This window comes from Epargyreus clarus, unplaced genomic scaffold (assembly GCF_041222505.1).
Source record: "Epargyreus clarus isolate Ecla_fem2 unplaced genomic scaffold, WU_Ecla_fem_2.2 ptg000023l, whole genome shotgun sequence".
Classification (NCBI taxonomy): domain Eukaryota; kingdom Metazoa; phylum Arthropoda; class Insecta; order Lepidoptera; family Hesperiidae; genus Epargyreus; species Epargyreus clarus.
Genome location: NW_027332230.1, coordinates 4008019 through 4025062, shown reverse-complemented (window position 1 = coordinate 4025062; position 17044 = coordinate 4008019). Strand labels below are relative to the sequence as shown.

Below are 17044 nucleotides of genomic sequence, written 5' to 3'. Positions count from 1 at the left end.
AGGTCTAAGAATATACCCACGCATTTTTCATTGTTATCTAGCTTTTGTACAATATGAGTAACGAGTTTATTTATAGCATCTGTAGAAGACATTTTTGCTCTAAATCCAAATTGGTTAGATGATAATAACTTATACTTTTCAAGATAACCTTGAAGGCGTGAGTTTATTATTTTCTCTAGAATTTTTGACATAGTAGGTAAGAGCGATATGGGCCTATAATTATTAACACAGTCTCTATTTCCGGTTTTAAATATCGGTATTACTATAGACCTTTTTAAGTTGGTTGGAAATTCGCCATGTGTTAAGCACAAATTGCATATGTACGTAATGGGGGTCACTATAAAGTCCAGCGCCATTTTATAGAATTTGGATGGTATAGTATCCCATCCAGATGATGCAGAGTTACGTAATGATAAAATAATGTTTCTTACTTCAACAGGGTCTGTCGGTAATAACACAAATGAATTTGATATAAAATTATTAGTATTACATGTTGAATTTAGTTTTAATCTGTCTTCATTTGTACCAAGCTTATTTAATATTTTGTTTGATAGGTGTCGTCCAATGTTAGCAAAGTGTTTATTGACCATCGAAATTGAATTTTTAGGGTTATTAGTTAGGTTCAATAGCTCAGTAGGACTGTTATTTGATTGATTTATGTTACAAATATTTTTAATTACTTGCCATGTTTTTTTTATATCACCTTTATTAATTTGTATTTGCTTTCTCTCATATTGCTTTTTTAAGTTTTTAAGGATTCTGTTGCAATAGTTTCTGTATCGTAGATAAGATATTAATAGTATTTCATTATTTGGTTCTTTCTTTGTTTTTGTATGTAATTTATCTCTAAACCGTATACATCTCAAAAGTCCAGGGGATACCCATGGCTTTAGAATGATTTTTCTTTTGGACAGTTTATTAATAATGGTATGCTTTTTTAATATAGTTGTAATTATGTCGAGAAATGTATTTGTAGCATTATTAGGATCTGTGTGTTGGAAAATAGTAGATTCCCAGTTCAATGTGGATAATTCATGTATAGCTGCGGGATAATTAATTTTATGAGTAAATGTATGAGTTTCTGGATTTAAGTTAGTATTATTATACTGAATTGCAGTAATTATGGTAGCATGATCAGTTATTGTCGAATCACATATGACCGTAGTTGTAGGATATTTAGTTTTAAAAAAACAATGGTCTAGGCAGCTATTTATTCTTGTTGGTATCAAATGTGATGGTACAAATCCATGTGTGGCTAATAAATTAAGGTAATGAGAGGATCGACTGTCATTACTGTTATCTATTATATCAATGTTAATGTCTCCAACTATTGTTATATTTTTATATTTTTTTAGTTGTAATAGTAAATTGTCTAATGATAAAAGAAATCTTTCTATATTGTTGAAGCACGGCGGTCTATAAATGTTGATAATTGCTGAATGTTCACCTATTTCAACCAGTAGTATATTAGCATCATCTAGAAGTGGCTCACTAACTTTTACCTTTTTGATACTATTCTTTATATATACAATAACGCCACTATTCTGATTTATGTGCTTTTCAGTTTTAGATGACTCATAACCCGGTAATATAGGAATTATATCAGCTTTTGAGAGCCAGCATTCTGTTAAAGTTATTATATCAAAATTGATGTTAAGGCGAGATAATAAAATTTCAAAGTCATGGAAATTGTGGTTTATGCTTCTAATGTTCTGCGCAATAATTTTCAAAGATTTTTTTGATGTATCTATATGATTGGTACATAAATCAGGATTATCCACAAGCACAGCATTCCCGACAAAGATTTTATTATCAATGTCGGGCAACTTGCTTCCTATGTCATCCATAGTTAGGGTATAGATAATATATTATAATGAGATTAAGATACTGGCTGTGGTAATCCTTCATAAATTTGTTACTTATGATATACTGTACCTCGAAAATTTTGCGCAGCTGATGGTTATATTTTATGAGTTTGCGTGTGTATTTGTGATTTGTGATGAGTGTGTGGTAAATGTTGTGATGTGATTTGTGTACATATATTTTTACTATAAATAAATAGATATCGTATTTCAATAATATCTGCCTACTTAATAATGTTTTTTTACTTGGGGTATAAATGTAATAATATACAATATTTCCAGAATATGTGTGTTGGTTCACTAGTCACAACATATTGTCTATAAAGTCTTGGGCTTGTGATACCGATTTAACGTAGACAGCTGGAGTTCCGTCGTCTTTTCTAAGCATAACCCGGCCACGTGAAATCCAACAGTATTTTACTTTTCCAGATTTTTTAAGTCCTCTTACTATGAAATATATCTTTTTGGATGTTTGTGTGAGTAGGTCAGATATAAAAATATTTTCTCGGTCACCTTCAATTCCAACGCTTTCAGTGTTAAGTTTTAAAGTATTTGTTTTGTTGTAAGTTTTACCGGAGATCATTACTTCCTCTTTCACTTTTAAATCTCTATATTCTATAACAATGGACTTCTTTTTACCTTTGTTTGATTGAGAGATTGCAGTGATATCTTTTGTAACTTGACTTTTCCCGAGTAATTTGTGAAAATTTTCTACTGTTTCCTTTAAATCTAATTTTCTATCATGAGGGATATTACTAATCTCCATTAATCTTTCATTTCCTTTCCTTTCAATAGCTTCTAGTCGCTCTTCTAGAATATCTATTCTTTCCAACGCCTTCTTGTGCTGATCCGTGATTTCACCATACTGATTCTTCAAATCAATAAATGCTAGTGCATTTGTTTCTAGGATATTCTTGTATTCAATATTTGATGCAATCAGCTCTGATATTTGTGATTCCATTGACTTTAATTTGTTATATAGTTCTGCGTCTTTAGTGTCCTGCTGTCGTTTCCAATCACTTAACATTTCTTTAATTTCGTCTTTGAAGTCACTCTCAGAGTTTTTTCGCTTCCGTTTATTTTGAGTAGCGGGGATGTCTTCGTTCATTAAACGATTTAAATTTGATAATGAAGATGATTTAAATCCGTCAGGCGAACGCATCATTTTATCTGTAACTTTTGCTTATACTATATCAAACGTTGTTTATCGCACGGCCGCACCTTTTTTTACGTATTTTTACACTCAGTCCAAAGTAGGTCTAAAGCATAAGGCGTTAAGGAAACTTTTGTTTTAACACTATTATGTCTTAAATGTAAAATAACAACTTATCGTAGGCACAACTATCGTTCTCGGCGCCGAGTGAGCGAGTGAGTGAGTTTTTGGTTTGATTTAGCTAATCATCAATCAAAGTAAAATTGTAGTAGCACCGCTTCATTAATTATATGAGACTACGTACGAGACTAGCAATATTGTCAATACCTCACCTTATCAAACTCTAAAGGTGTTACAATTATATTTAGTATATTCATAAGTTTAAAAACTTGCATACATTTTCACTACACGCCCACATTCTATTTGCAAACAAAAATAAAACGTAAGTTGCACACGGTACCCATGTAAAAAGCGGTAACCAAGTGAATTTACTAAATAATCGCCTTTTCGTTTAAATATGAAACAGCTACAAGTTTAGAGCTGCGTATAATCGTTTCACAGAAATTCATGTGACTAGAACTATGACTAACTCGTATGTGCTCTTTTAGAAATACAAAGCAATACATAACAGACTTCTTAATGGTTATTGGTTGCTATAATTACGGTCCTTCGAAAATATTGAAACTAATTAGATAGCTTTATCTGAGAACGATGTCATAATTCTATCTTGTCAGTGTAGATATTTATTGACTTTGATGAGTAAGTGAATAAGTAGTGCAGATAACGACCATGTCAGGTACAGAAAGTATAATGAATTACCCTACACTAAATAAAATAGTAATATAAATATTACATATATATAAAATTTAAAGTAATTGAAATAAGTCAAATGTTACATTATTATGTATTTTACAGATAACAATGTATACAACATATCCGTGATATTAAAATTGAAATTTTACATTAAATATCAAACGTGGTCAAAATAGAGTAATGCTTATTTCCTATGCTCGTTTCCTATTTACTTAATGAAAAAATGTCATTTAGATTTTAGATGATCTACAAGTACTTCATTTTCTTGTACAGATCAGTGGAACGGTACGTGAGGGTAAAATGGCGGGATGTGCGCGTTGGCGACATAGTCCACCTGTCGAACAACGAGGCGATACCGGCGGACATGGTGCTGCTGCACTCCTCCAACCCACTGGGCATATGTTACTTGGACACTTGCAACCTCGACGGAGAGACCAATTTGAAACAGCGTGTCGTCGTACCTGGCTTTAGAGAAAAGGTAAAACTCTACTGATAAAAACTCTACTGTTTTCATAACATTTTCTTATGTTTTGTTGTTTATAAAGAAATCATAACACAACAATAATGTAGTATGTTGTATTAACGTAAACAACATTCAAAGAACTATTGGAATGCGAATAAAAGCTTTACATTGTACCCATTTCTTGAAACTTAAGTTAGTCCATAATTTATTCATATAAGCATTAATTCATTGAGTAGGTATGTATATTTAATATTACGGGCAGTTGTTTGACCACGTCTTACTGTGTTATTATTATTATATTTGTCACATAAATTAACATTGTTTGTTTAATCCACTTTGTGTTTGTATTAATACGGTGAACAATTATAACGATTCCAACATTCGACTGGTAAATCAAAGTGTAATTTGACTAGTGTAAGTATTATGAAACTAAACCACTAACCTACTATATGAATACCGCATACATAATGTAACTCTTTTTAATCTTTTACTCCAAGAAAGTAGCGTATTGCGAGACGACTTTATAAATCTCTTATGCATGCTGTTCTGTATTATGCAGAACAAATAGTTCTCTAGAACTGTTAGTTAGATTACGGTTTATCTTTTCTTCTGTCATACTAAACGACTCTTGCATAATTTGATAGGCGAGATAATGGCATGCTCGATGATTGTTGAGTATTATAGTGGTACGGTGATGGAGCACTCGTGAGAAACTTTCCCTAGTGTCATAAAACTGTTAAAAGAGAAACCACAGCGTTTGTTTTTGCCCTATCGATCGATAGAGCAAGAAATTGCCCATAGATTATGCCATGGATGGTTACTGACATTACCTATTCGTCTTCAATCCATTACTGTTTCATTGCTGGGCAGAGGTCTCCTCTCGAAGTAAGCGTGGTTTAGGCCATAGTCCATCGCGCTGATAATAATTTGTAGAGTCTACATACCTTTGAGAACTCACTTTAAAAGAACTCCCTGGTGTATAGTTTACCTCATGATGTTTTCTTCGATATAAGCTAGTGATAATAATTTTAATGTCGTATATTCACATAACTTTGAAAAATCTGAGGTGCATGCGTGGAATCTGATCCTGGAACCCGCCGACTGACATTCCGAGTTTCAACAACTAAAGATTTCAATGCTCCAGAACATTTCACAGTTTTAACATAGATAGTTTAAAAGGTGATGGAACCACTAAAGTTCGATTAGAAGGTACTACCGCAACATCTATTTCTACTGTGAAGTAGCTCTCCTATCTAGGTTTATGGGTGTGGAAGCCGGTGGATTCGCGTACATAGAGAATTTAACATAAAGAGAACTACACGCCTATTTTACATTTAATAAAGATAAACGATTTATTAAAAAAAACTTATGTTTGTTTCAGCGTCTTGAGTTCAGCCCATTAAAATTCAGGAGTTCGGTAGAAGTAGAGCGACCGTCGACTAAGATATACAGATTTACTGGCACTATATCGCATCCCAACGGAGGCCGCGTTCCACTTAATTCAGAAAATCTACTACTTAGAGAATGCACACTTAAAAACACGGACTTCGTGGAAGGTATCGTTGTGTATGCGGGGCACGAAACGAAAGCCATGCTTAATAACGGCGGGCCGAGGTATAAGTGCTCCAAGTTGGAGAGGAAAATGAACACCGACGTGATATGGTGCGTTCTAGTACTGCTGTTCCTTTGCTGCGCGGGAGCCGTCGGTTGTAAAATATGGTTGGAGCAATACAGTAGCTTGACGAAATCAGCGCCGTTTATCCTATCTACGGAGAAACCCGCATACGAAGGCTTAATCATATTCTGGACTTACATAATAGTGTTGCAAGTGATGATACCCGTTTCATTATACGTTACGATAGAAATGACGAAATTACTCCAAGTCTACCACATTCACCAGGACGTGGAAATGTACGACCCTATTACGAACACGCGAACGGAATGCCGAGCTTTAAATATAACGGAGGAATTAGGGCAGATTAACTACCTCTTCAGCGACAAAACGGGAACTTTGACGGAGAACAAGATGGTGTTCAGACGGTGTACGGTCGGTGGCGTAGATTACGACCACCCGCCGGGCCCGCCTGCGGAGCCGTCACCTGATCTTCCTCCAATAGTCACGCCTATAACCAACGTATCACCGAATAGAAGAATGCTTCAACATTTACTGGACAGCAATGATGCACAACACACGCAGAAGGTAAAAACAAATATAGAGCTTTTATTTCAACATGTTCACACGACTAAACGTAGTAATTTTACAGCTTAGATAAGCCTGCCTTGTCACTGCGGCATTGCCAATCATGGTGATTTCATTTGATTTATAATAAGTGAATAATAAATCCATTTTAAGGAGATTTCATATATTGAAGATGGTTCGCAGTGCATCTTGATATAATTTAATATAACAATCACTTCCTGTGATTGCAGGTCCGAGAGTTCCTGCTGATCCTGGCGGTGTGCAACACGGTGGTGGTGAGCCAGCCGCACGTGGACGACATGCAGCTGAGCGGCTCCAGCGCCGGCGACAAGTTCCCCGCGGAGAAACCCTCGCGCTCCAACGGCACGCTGCGATCCAATGACAAGTCAGTGGCCGATTCCAAATCAAATCAAATCATTTTTTTGGAGTTTACTCCTTAAGAAACGATTTGAGTTATAAGGCCCGGTACGGAAAATTTATGAGGAGTAAAATCAAGTGTAACACGAAAAGTTGAGGCGTAACGTAGAAAAAGACAAACATATATATCTGTAGGATTGAACGTGTAAAAGAATGAGATGGAATACATTACACAGCGTATCTCATTCTCGGGGTCTCCTCTTTGCGCGATACTTCGTAGTCTCACTGTATAGTTCTTTACCTCCAGTCTGAGAGTTGAATGTGTGCGTATGTTTGTACGTGTGTGTTGCGCGCCTGCGTATTACGAAGTTCTGCCACAACTTGTATACTGCTGCCGAGTACAGGGTATGCATGCTGTATAATAAATGCATATAGTAGCATCTATTGTATACATCTATATACAACGTACATAAACAGCAACCTAACCATCAAGTTTTAATGTTTTTATTATTATTATTATTTATATTATTTTGTAACATACTATTACGCATTATTGAAGTAATATAAATAATCCGAATAATTACAGATATATGTTTGTTTCTCTTATCATTTTAGCAGATGCGTTCATTTACCCTTTTTTTCTATTCGATATATATCATAATTATCGTTCGTAAGGAGTAAACTCCAATCGTGCGTCGTAGCTGACACACACACACTTTTTTTTTTTAAATTCAAAATAGGTTCTTTACAGAGCATACCAAACTACACTAACACTAAAATAATACATTCCAAACATGATATTTAAGTTCGTATTTAGACGACTATCAAAGGTAATGTTTTCGACCGTATTTATGTATTGTTTGGCATGACCACCCATGCGGCTTGATGAATTTTCACATATGGGGTATTATTGGATTTGTTATTATTGGTGGAGTACCTGGATTTAACTTTAATCAGTCGAGTTTTATTTCTTATAATAAGTACTATTTATTCTCTGTTATGACTGTCCTTGCATTACTAATGCTGCATAGGAATAAACTCTAGATATCACTTAAAGTCAGTATTGTATAGTATAATTATTATCAATAAAATATAATACTGTTGCATTTAGAAATAAATACTAATAAATCGAAGTAACATGTTACAACCAACGTATATGTCTGAAGGACGGTAAAACAGTCTTACGCTGTTATGGAAACTTGTGACTGAACTGGACTTGCCAGTTCATTTGCTTTACTTTTAGTTTCATTTGTGGAGAAATTGAAATTTTCTATTCCCTTAGTTGATAAATCCATGCGGTCACGTGCTTCCGTCGACGGCACCAATCTTGTACACCGTCAGACAACGCCCTTTATTTTTTAGATTTTTATTAATTTAAAATGAAAGTAGTTGTGTCCAAATCAATTCATACAATTTCACACTAAGCACATATTGACTGAAAAAAATAACGTTTCGTATTGTGCTAAGGCTATTTGAATCTAGAAATCTGTAAATTATTCACTTCTGTAAATAAATTCAAGTAAATTCTGTAAATTATTTACTTACTTCACTTCTAATATTTTTTTAATAACTTATAATATAATTTTGAATCAACCCCAGATGGAATTAGATATTCCTACCTGAGGTCAGCCAGAGATGCGCCGCTACCCCTGAAGACGAAGCTGGAACGCCTCGGAAAAGTATGTCCTGTTCAAAGCAGAACACTGAAGCGTTTAATAATGTTATAGGGCAGAAATAGGTGTGGCGGTGGTGCCGCCGGAGTCGAACCACAATGGGTTCTACTACCTTCAGTGTATCCATATCCGTCTATCGTTCAATTACATCGTGTGCAGATACTCCAGGCTGACGGAGTCGCGCTCGACCACGCCGTCGCCGCCGCCGTCCACCGCGTCGCCGCTGCGGCTGCGGCTGCCCAAGCTACCCTTCGGCAGCAAGGACGACAACACCAGCGAACCGAGCACCTCCACTGAAGTACAAGTACGTTCTTTAATAAAGTCTGTTTAGTACATAAAGTAGTATTCATGCCATTCACCTTTAGGCATAATTAATCCCAGTAATGATTAGATTTATATATACTTGAGGTTAGCTACAAATTCTTTGCAAAGTCTGAGGAATATTTTTAATGCCTCGACTAAGTGTATCATTCATAACATTATCTACGTTACGAGGTTTTGTGGCAATACTGCGTTATTAACATCAATATACCTATTTCTTATTGTGGGAAATATTTTGCTATTTGTGTTTAATGGCACACTTGTTAAATGAGGCGGCAAGACGTTCAAAAATGACCCCGTGGGAACTAGGTCTCCAACTCTATTTGCAGTTGATTGCAGATGAACGGCAGTGACCTTTTAATATCAAGCGGTACTGTATAGCCCTTTTTGTTTAAAAGTGCCAATCTATACTAAACAGAGTATGTTTGTTTCTTTTTCTTTTCTATGTTTATTTGAATCTGTGAAATACGGTGAAAATACTGATCCGATTGAAATATTTTATTTTAATATACTTAGGCTACTTATCACGGAAGATATACGAATGTATAGGATGTAATATTGTACGAGTACACTTCGTTGCTAAATTATAATAATAAAGGGATTGATAAAATAAATTTATTAAAATGTGTCGATTCTGTTTATACAGATTATTCTTATCTGGGTACTCTACTGTCCCCTAAAGCTCTTCTGTGTATTGGCATTTCTATTCCTATTTTTTTACCACATAATATGTAACTAACAAATTCATTAGAGTGTAACCAAATAGTTAGCTTCCGTAATGAACACTCTCAACTAAACAAACGTAGAAGTAACGTCACTTCTTTGAGTGTACCTAGTGATCCGGCGCTAACTCAAGGTTCAACTTAAGAGAATAAATCATTCACATTATTGTTTGTTGATAAAAATAGACGCGGAAATTACAATTGTATTCATCTTTATTGAGCGTTAAATTAATAAGCGGTTTTTGGAATGAAAGTTTATCATTTCTTACTTAACTATTTTTATACAATTGAATTTTCTTCCCCCGAAGTAAAAAAAATCATTTTATCTTATAAATCAAAATTATAGTAGCAAAGTACTCGTAAATAAGATAAGCCTGATATTGATTTTCTAAAAAATGCTTCGATTCGAGCTAACAACAACATCGATTACCTAAGCGTACCGTAAACCAATCAATTACATTGTTGTAAAAAGTAAAATGCGGCAATCTAATGCGAATAGATGAAAATCGGTTGATTTGATGGACGGATATCGTTGTCAATAATTTCAAGGCCTTTTTCGTTGTCAAAAAATTCAATTTTAATCGCATTGCTCCGCGATTTTAAAATTAGTGGAAATGTTCGTTTTTTGCGAAGCATCACTTTTGTATTAGATATCTAAAATATATCGCACTGGCGTGCCTCGGTCTCTAGTCACTACCCACAATTGGGAAGGCCTAGAACACATCCCACGATGCTACTTCAAGCGAATTCTGAAAATAAAACACTTAAAAACAAGTCAATTAATTGAAATACATTCAGTTATAAATTCCCTATAGCCAAGAGTAGTTGATCAGGTTTGCTTATTTGTGTGTCGGACACTCTGTAAACACGCGCGGCTCTCGTCTAAACTCGTTAATCCATCTTGGCATTCCGTTTCCGTTTTATGAACTCACCATTAAAAGCCAATTCCGACACTAATAGCTATTGTATTCCTAATTATCCTATTTCTCTTTTTAAATCAGTTTCGCATATAAAATCAGTATAACATAATAGAAAACTTGAAGTCGCAACGATATCGAATCGAATTTAATGGACATAATGATATGGTAAAAAGTAGTCTTGTTAGTTCAAAAAATGGATGGATCACATTTTTGTGATTTTTATATTTTTGGTTTTGCTAAATCCATGCTGTAATGGAACATCCACTAATATTGATAAAATATTAATTCTAAAGTTAGCTATAAATTCTAAAGTAAAATTATAGATGGTTACTTAGAGGTACTAAAATAATTATTCATGTTGGAGATAGAATTATGTCACACCGTACCATATTTTTTTACATTTATATTTAAATAGGTTCATTTACATTGTAATAAGTCTCTTTACACACATTTAGTTTTATAATAATTTTAATCATTTATATCTATTGTGGGGTAGGCCCAATAGCACCTTTTGGTATTATAGAAACAAATACAGTTCCCCATAAAGGAATTACACACCTTGCTTAATCTAAATTTTGCCATTGCTAATTTATTATCGTAGTGTTATAATTATTATTTGACGATATTCACTAACGATGACGACGACGATGTTGAATGATATTCTGTAACAAAGAAGTATAATCATCGATTACCTAAGCGTACCGTAATGAACACTCTCAACTAAACAATTTGACAGAATTGTAATGGCTTCCTTCAATTATAAGCGGTGAGATATCTATAGGTACTTATCTATGGCTGTAAATATAATGAGTGTCGTTGTCAGTTGGCGCGCTTCGAGGCGGAGAGTCCGGACGAGCTGGCGCTGGCGGAGGCGGCGCTGGCGTACGGCTACGAGCTGCGCAGCCGCGCGCCGGACGACGTGGAGCTCGGCGTGCGCGGCGAGCTGACGCGCATGCGCGTGCTGCGCGTGCAGCAGTTCGACTCCAACCGCAAGTGCATGTCCGTCGCCATGCGCCTGCCCGGCGGACAGGTTGGACACACATGTTTATGTAGACTCAGCGCCGAACTGCAAGTCCGCTCTGAAGTTGTTGCGAGCGAGTGTAGTCATACAACTTGCTATGGTGACGCGATTCATTTCTATATTCAGAGCGGACTAGCAGTTTTACGCGGACTATATCTAGCGATGAGGCAGACGACTCAACCGAGCCACCAGATAGAAAGCAGTCACCGTCGACTATCGAAAATTGTTAACAGTTGAGAACATTTTTAACGACCATGTTATAAATGAAAATTAATAGAAAATATTTCTTTTTGTTGAATATTCAGTATTCACGTTAGACAACTAAGCACGTTTTGCAACGACTTAGTGTATAAAGTAGTCTCTAGTGAACGAAAAAATATTGATTGACTGATTGATTTTTATTAAGCGTGCTGCATGACTTCAAGTTTTAAGATTTTGAAGCTGACGCTATGTAATTTGCCATAAGTATTACATTAAGTAAGAGAACATATAAGTGCGTATTGTTTGTTTGAAGTCTGGTGAGAACTTTTGTAGTTGTGAAACAATTTAACGGTAATTTAATTTTATTCTTTACGGTAATGAAATTTATGGTAATTAAGTTTCGAAAGATAAGGCACAAATAGAAATAAAATTAATAAGGAAAAAATAGTATGCATCTATGTCAATAATTAATGCTTTTTAGCACCCTTAGGCTTACGTGTATATCTTTTGGATCCTAGAGTCAGTGAGACATTTAAGAAAAGCGAAATTATAACGTTTGATCTAAGTTTTTCTTTGTAATAAAACGTAATAGTAAGAAGGGAGCTTATATAACACACGATGGTATGGGATATTTTCCATCTAAATGGTGAGTGCAGCTTCTATATAGCTGACATTGCTATAAAAAATAATCACACATACCTTATCACTCCCGACTATAAGGCACGATGTCCTATGTAAATATAATATATTTACATACGGTACAAAACGGAACAAAACGGTACCAATATCGTAAGACAGTTGCTGTAATATTTAAAGAGCTATTTATTTTTATTGTAGGTGGTTCTGTACGTGAAAGGTGCTGACAGCACAGTCCTAGGCGCGTTGGCACCGATGAGAGCGGGCTCGCCCGAATCGGCCGCGTACGAGAGAACCCGCACGCTGCTGTCGGAGTACTCGCGCGCGGGTCTACGTACGCTGGTCATGGCCAAACGCACCATGTCACCTGCGCTATGGGAAGAGTGGTTGGCGGGACACACTCGCGCCTCGGAAATCGGTGAAGGTAAGACTTGATATTTATATATTTTTTTACCATTATGCATCTATATAGCCCGGTCAAGTTAGACAAAAATAGTGGTCAAATTGCAAAAATTGCGGGAAAGCCAATTTTTTGTAGAGACCTTGGGTTGACCATCTCAAATAAAGTGTCAAAAGTCTCCATCGATCCGAAGTGTGCGTCGGCAGTTATTCGAGGTCAAATGTCAAAATTTTAGGTTTTATGAATTTTTCTCGACAACGGTAAGTTTTATCGAAAGTACCTAGGACCAAGTTGTAACTCTTAAAATTCTCTACAAAATAGGCCATATATTTTTTTTTATCTAAAACCTATCATTATTCAGATATTGCGCTTGTAAGAATTACGTTTTACCCGATATGCACATATTTCCACACCACCTGTGAAATAGGATACTCAGCGCGATTTTTAACGTGGTTTCCCTGGGAGGATCATTTCACGAACTTTTATGATGTTGTTTCCAGCAACAATACTTATTTAATAGTATGAAGAATATTGATATTGGTTATTGAGGTCAACTGTCGTTCTAATTTTTTTGTTACTTATACCAATGACTTAAAACTTAAAACATTGGTTCATAAGTCTCCGGACGCTCTGGGGACATCGGGGTACTTAAGTAGAGAAGTCGCGAGGTAATAAAATTATGTAATACAAATAGTTTGTAGGTTGCAAGCTACTTCTTACTGTCAGCCTTTTAATGGCTGTCATCGTGTAATTTACGCGGAACAATGCTGACCTGTGCAGAAACACGAAATCGAAGAATAAGTGCGGAGAAATATCGTTTCATTCGTAATCGATCTAAAAACTATATTGTTTAAATATTTTTCAAACACGAAAATAGATGACAGTAACAATTTCAGTTGTCAAATAGGTTACATTTTCTTGTAAGGAGCGAGTAAGCTTCACTGATTAATGTATGCATATGTGTGTCGGTTCGTGCAGGTCGCGAGCGTCGCGTGCGCGAGTCGCTGGCGCGGCTGGAGAGCGCGCTGGCGCTGGTGGGCGCCACGGGCGTGGAGGACCGCCTGCAGGCCGGCGTGCCGCGCACCGTGCGCGCGCTGCTCGACGCCGGGCTCGCCGTCTGGGTGCTCACCGGCGACAAGCCCGACACCGCCGTCAACATCGCCTACTCCGCCGCGCTCTTCTCGCCCACCGACCGCCTGCTCTACCTCATGTCGCGCGACAAGGTACGCCTGCCGCAACGCACTTCACCGCACCGCACTATAATGCACGTACCGGAATTCTTCGCATCGTAGTGTACCACACTGAACTCTTCAAGAACACGTCAATTCATCAGAATTTGCCGATTATAATGATACCAAAAAAAATCCAAAATAATTTATAGCGTACAAAAGTAGAGTTACAATTACCACATTTTTCATAGGATCATGCTGAATCAACGATAAAGAACTACCTGGAGGGCGGTGCAGCCGAGGGGCGCGCCGGCCGTGCCCTCGTGGTGGACGGCCGCACGCTCACGTACATCCTGGACCGGCGCTCGGGGCTCGTGGCGCCCTTCCTGTCGCTGGCGCGGCGCTGCTCCGCCGTGCTGTGCTGCCGCGCCACGCCGCTGCAGAAGGCCTACATTGTCAAGGTACCGCCGCCGCCCCTCCAGCTGGACCGGCGCTCGGGGCTCGTGGCGCCCTTCCTGTCGCTGGCGCGGCGCTGCTCCGCCGTGCTGTGCTGCCGCGCCACGCCGCTGCAGAAGGCCTACATTGTCAAGGTACCGCCGCCGCCCCTCCAGCTGGACCGGCGCTCGGGGCTCGTGGCGCCCTTCCTGTCGCTGGCGCGGCGCTGCTCCGCCGTGCTGTGCTGCCGCGCCACGCCGCTGCAGAAGGCCTACATTGTCAAGGTACCGCCGCCGCCCCTCCAGCTGGACCGGCGCTCGGGGCTCGTGGCGCCCTTCCTGTCGCTGGCGCGGCGCTGCTCCGCCGTGCTGTGCTGCCGCGCCACGCCGCTGCAGAAGGCCTACATTGTCAAGGTACCGCCGCCGCCCCTCCAGCTGGACCGGCGCTCGGGGCTCGTGGCGCCCCTCCTGTCGCTGGCTCGTGGAACGCTATTGAGGCACCTATTGTATTATCGAAGGGATTTCCCCATCGAATAAAGATCACAGCGAAGCACATGATACTGAGATTATAATCTACACACACATTCCGCAATCAATACACTAATATTTTGTAACTATTTACAGGCAGTGAAGGAAGAACTCGGAGTTACAACGCTTGCCATCGGTGACGGCGCTAACGACGTGTCTATGATCCAAACGGCGGACGTTGGCGTTGGTACGTTTGAATGATTCGTACATAAGTTTATTTAAGAAAAAAAGGCTTGCTAGACATAAAATTTAAGCAGTTACTAAAACATTTCTAATCTCAAGGGCTAATATAATAAATCTTTATAACTGTCGACGATTTTCTTTTATAAAAAAGAAATCAGAATTATTACTCTAAACAAAAGCATTTTATTTTTAACCGACGTCCCAAAGGAAGAAAGGTTATCTATTCGTCGCATATATTTTTCTTTTTTTTTAACCCATCAAACCAATGTGATGGCCATGTCCTTAAGCCTTCTCATTATGAGAGGGTCACGTGCCTAGCAGTGACTCAATACTAATTTGATGATGAATATAATCATATAACATATAATCATATGACATATCATAATGATATAATGTTTGTGGTGTGGTGTGTCAGGTCTGTCGGGGCAGGAGGGGCGGCAGGCGGTGATGGCGTCGGACTTCGCGCTGTCCAGCTTCAAGTACCTGGAGCGGCTGCTGCTGGTGCACGGCCACTGGTGCTACGACCGCCTCGCGCGCATGATACTATACTTCTTCCTCAAGAACGCCGTGAGAACATGATAATAATAATATACTTTATTGTACCTATAAACAGAATAAAAACACATGAAAAATTAATAATTTTAAAAATTCAATAGGCGACCTTATCGCTAAGCAGCGATCTCTTCCAGACAACCTTAAGGTGCGAAGTTAAAGTGAAAAGAAATATAATGATAGATAGGGTGCAAATAACAGATTGTAGAATTGGCATAAAATACAAATTTTGGAACAAATTATAGGAAGGCATTGGTATTTAAAAATATTTAGACTAAAATTGAGGCTGTTAGAACCAGAGTAGCCTAACTACAAAAAACGATTTACAATATGGAGAAAAGTAAAAGTGTATAGTCCGCTCTGAAGTTGTTGCGAGGAGGTGTAGTAAAATTACATACAATACAATTTACTATAGCGACGCGATTCATGTCTATATTCAGAGCGGACTAGCAGTTTTACGCGGACTATGCACTATGTGATTTTAGACTAATATTATCGCGGAATTGACACATTTTACTATGTAAAGGGTACTCACGATATGCGTTTTTTTTATTTCTTTATTGCCGATATTTCGACCCAGTTGCATGGGTCATACGGGTAGGTCGTCGTATAGGTGGAATTATCGACAATAAAGAAATAAAACGTAATTAAACAGAGTTACGTATTAATATATGCAAGGGGTTTAATTTAGGAGGTTTTGGTTTCGATCCTCGGCAAGGCGGAGATCTGAACCTTATGTTTAGGTTCTGGATACTTGTGTAGGGTGTAGCACATATGACACAAGAAATCTTATCGATTAATCGACTGATGTCAGTAGACATTACAGAGCTGTCGCTTAGTTGAACAGGTATACTTGTTTGATACATTATGTTGAATGTAAATGTTGCAGACGTTCGTGTTCCTCGTGTTCTGGTACCAGCTGTATTGTGGGTTCTCCAGCTCCGTCATGATCGATCAGCTGCATCTTATGGCCTACAACCTCGTGTTTACCGCATTCCCGCCCATCATTATCGGTAAAGATTTGCTGTATTACCTATCCTTATTCGGTTTCTTGTTTCTTCATTTAATTTTGGTTCAGGCTCATGTATGTCCAAAAGCTTTTTGTTTGGAATATGTTTTTACTTTTTATCGAAAACGAAGAGACATGATTATTGACGGATGGTCTTGAACTGCACTCATATATTTCCCAAATGTTTTTTTTTTTATAATATGGAGTAGCAGACGATCATGCAGTCCATCTGATGGTAAGTGGCTACTGCCGCCCAAGGACATCTGTAATCGACCCCAGATAGGATTCGATATTCGTACCGGAGGTCTGCCACAGATGCGCCGCTACCCCTGAGAACTAAGCTGGAACGCCTCGGAAAAGTATGTCTCCCTACTTCTACCACACCCTTCAAACCGGAACACAGCAGCACTTAACACTGCTGTTATAA

General features: G+C 38.0%; 1 protein-coding gene across 1 annotated transcript in view; it reads left to right on the top strand.

The window, feature by feature from the left end:
- LOC140751814 (phospholipid-transporting ATPase VD) overlaps nt 1–17044 on the top strand; it is a 61814-nt gene that overhangs the window by 38349 nt on the left and 6421 nt on the right. The window contains exons 2-12 of the mRNA XM_073085870.1: nt 4102–4306; nt 5673–6491; nt 6722–6876; nt 8681–8825; nt 11308–11514; nt 12544–12766; nt 13721–13965; nt 14163–14759; nt 14970–15060; nt 15472–15623; nt 16498–16621. Coding sequence (XP_072941971.1) covers nt 4102–4306; nt 5673–6491; nt 6722–6876; nt 8681–8825; nt 11308–11514; nt 12544–12766; nt 13721–13965; nt 14163–14759; nt 14970–15060; nt 15472–15623; nt 16498–16621 — 2963 coding nt within the window. The remainder of the gene's footprint in view (nt 1–4101; nt 4307–5672; nt 6492–6721; nt 6877–8680; nt 8826–11307; nt 11515–12543; nt 12767–13720; nt 13966–14162; nt 14760–14969; nt 15061–15471; nt 15624–16497; nt 16622–17044) is intronic.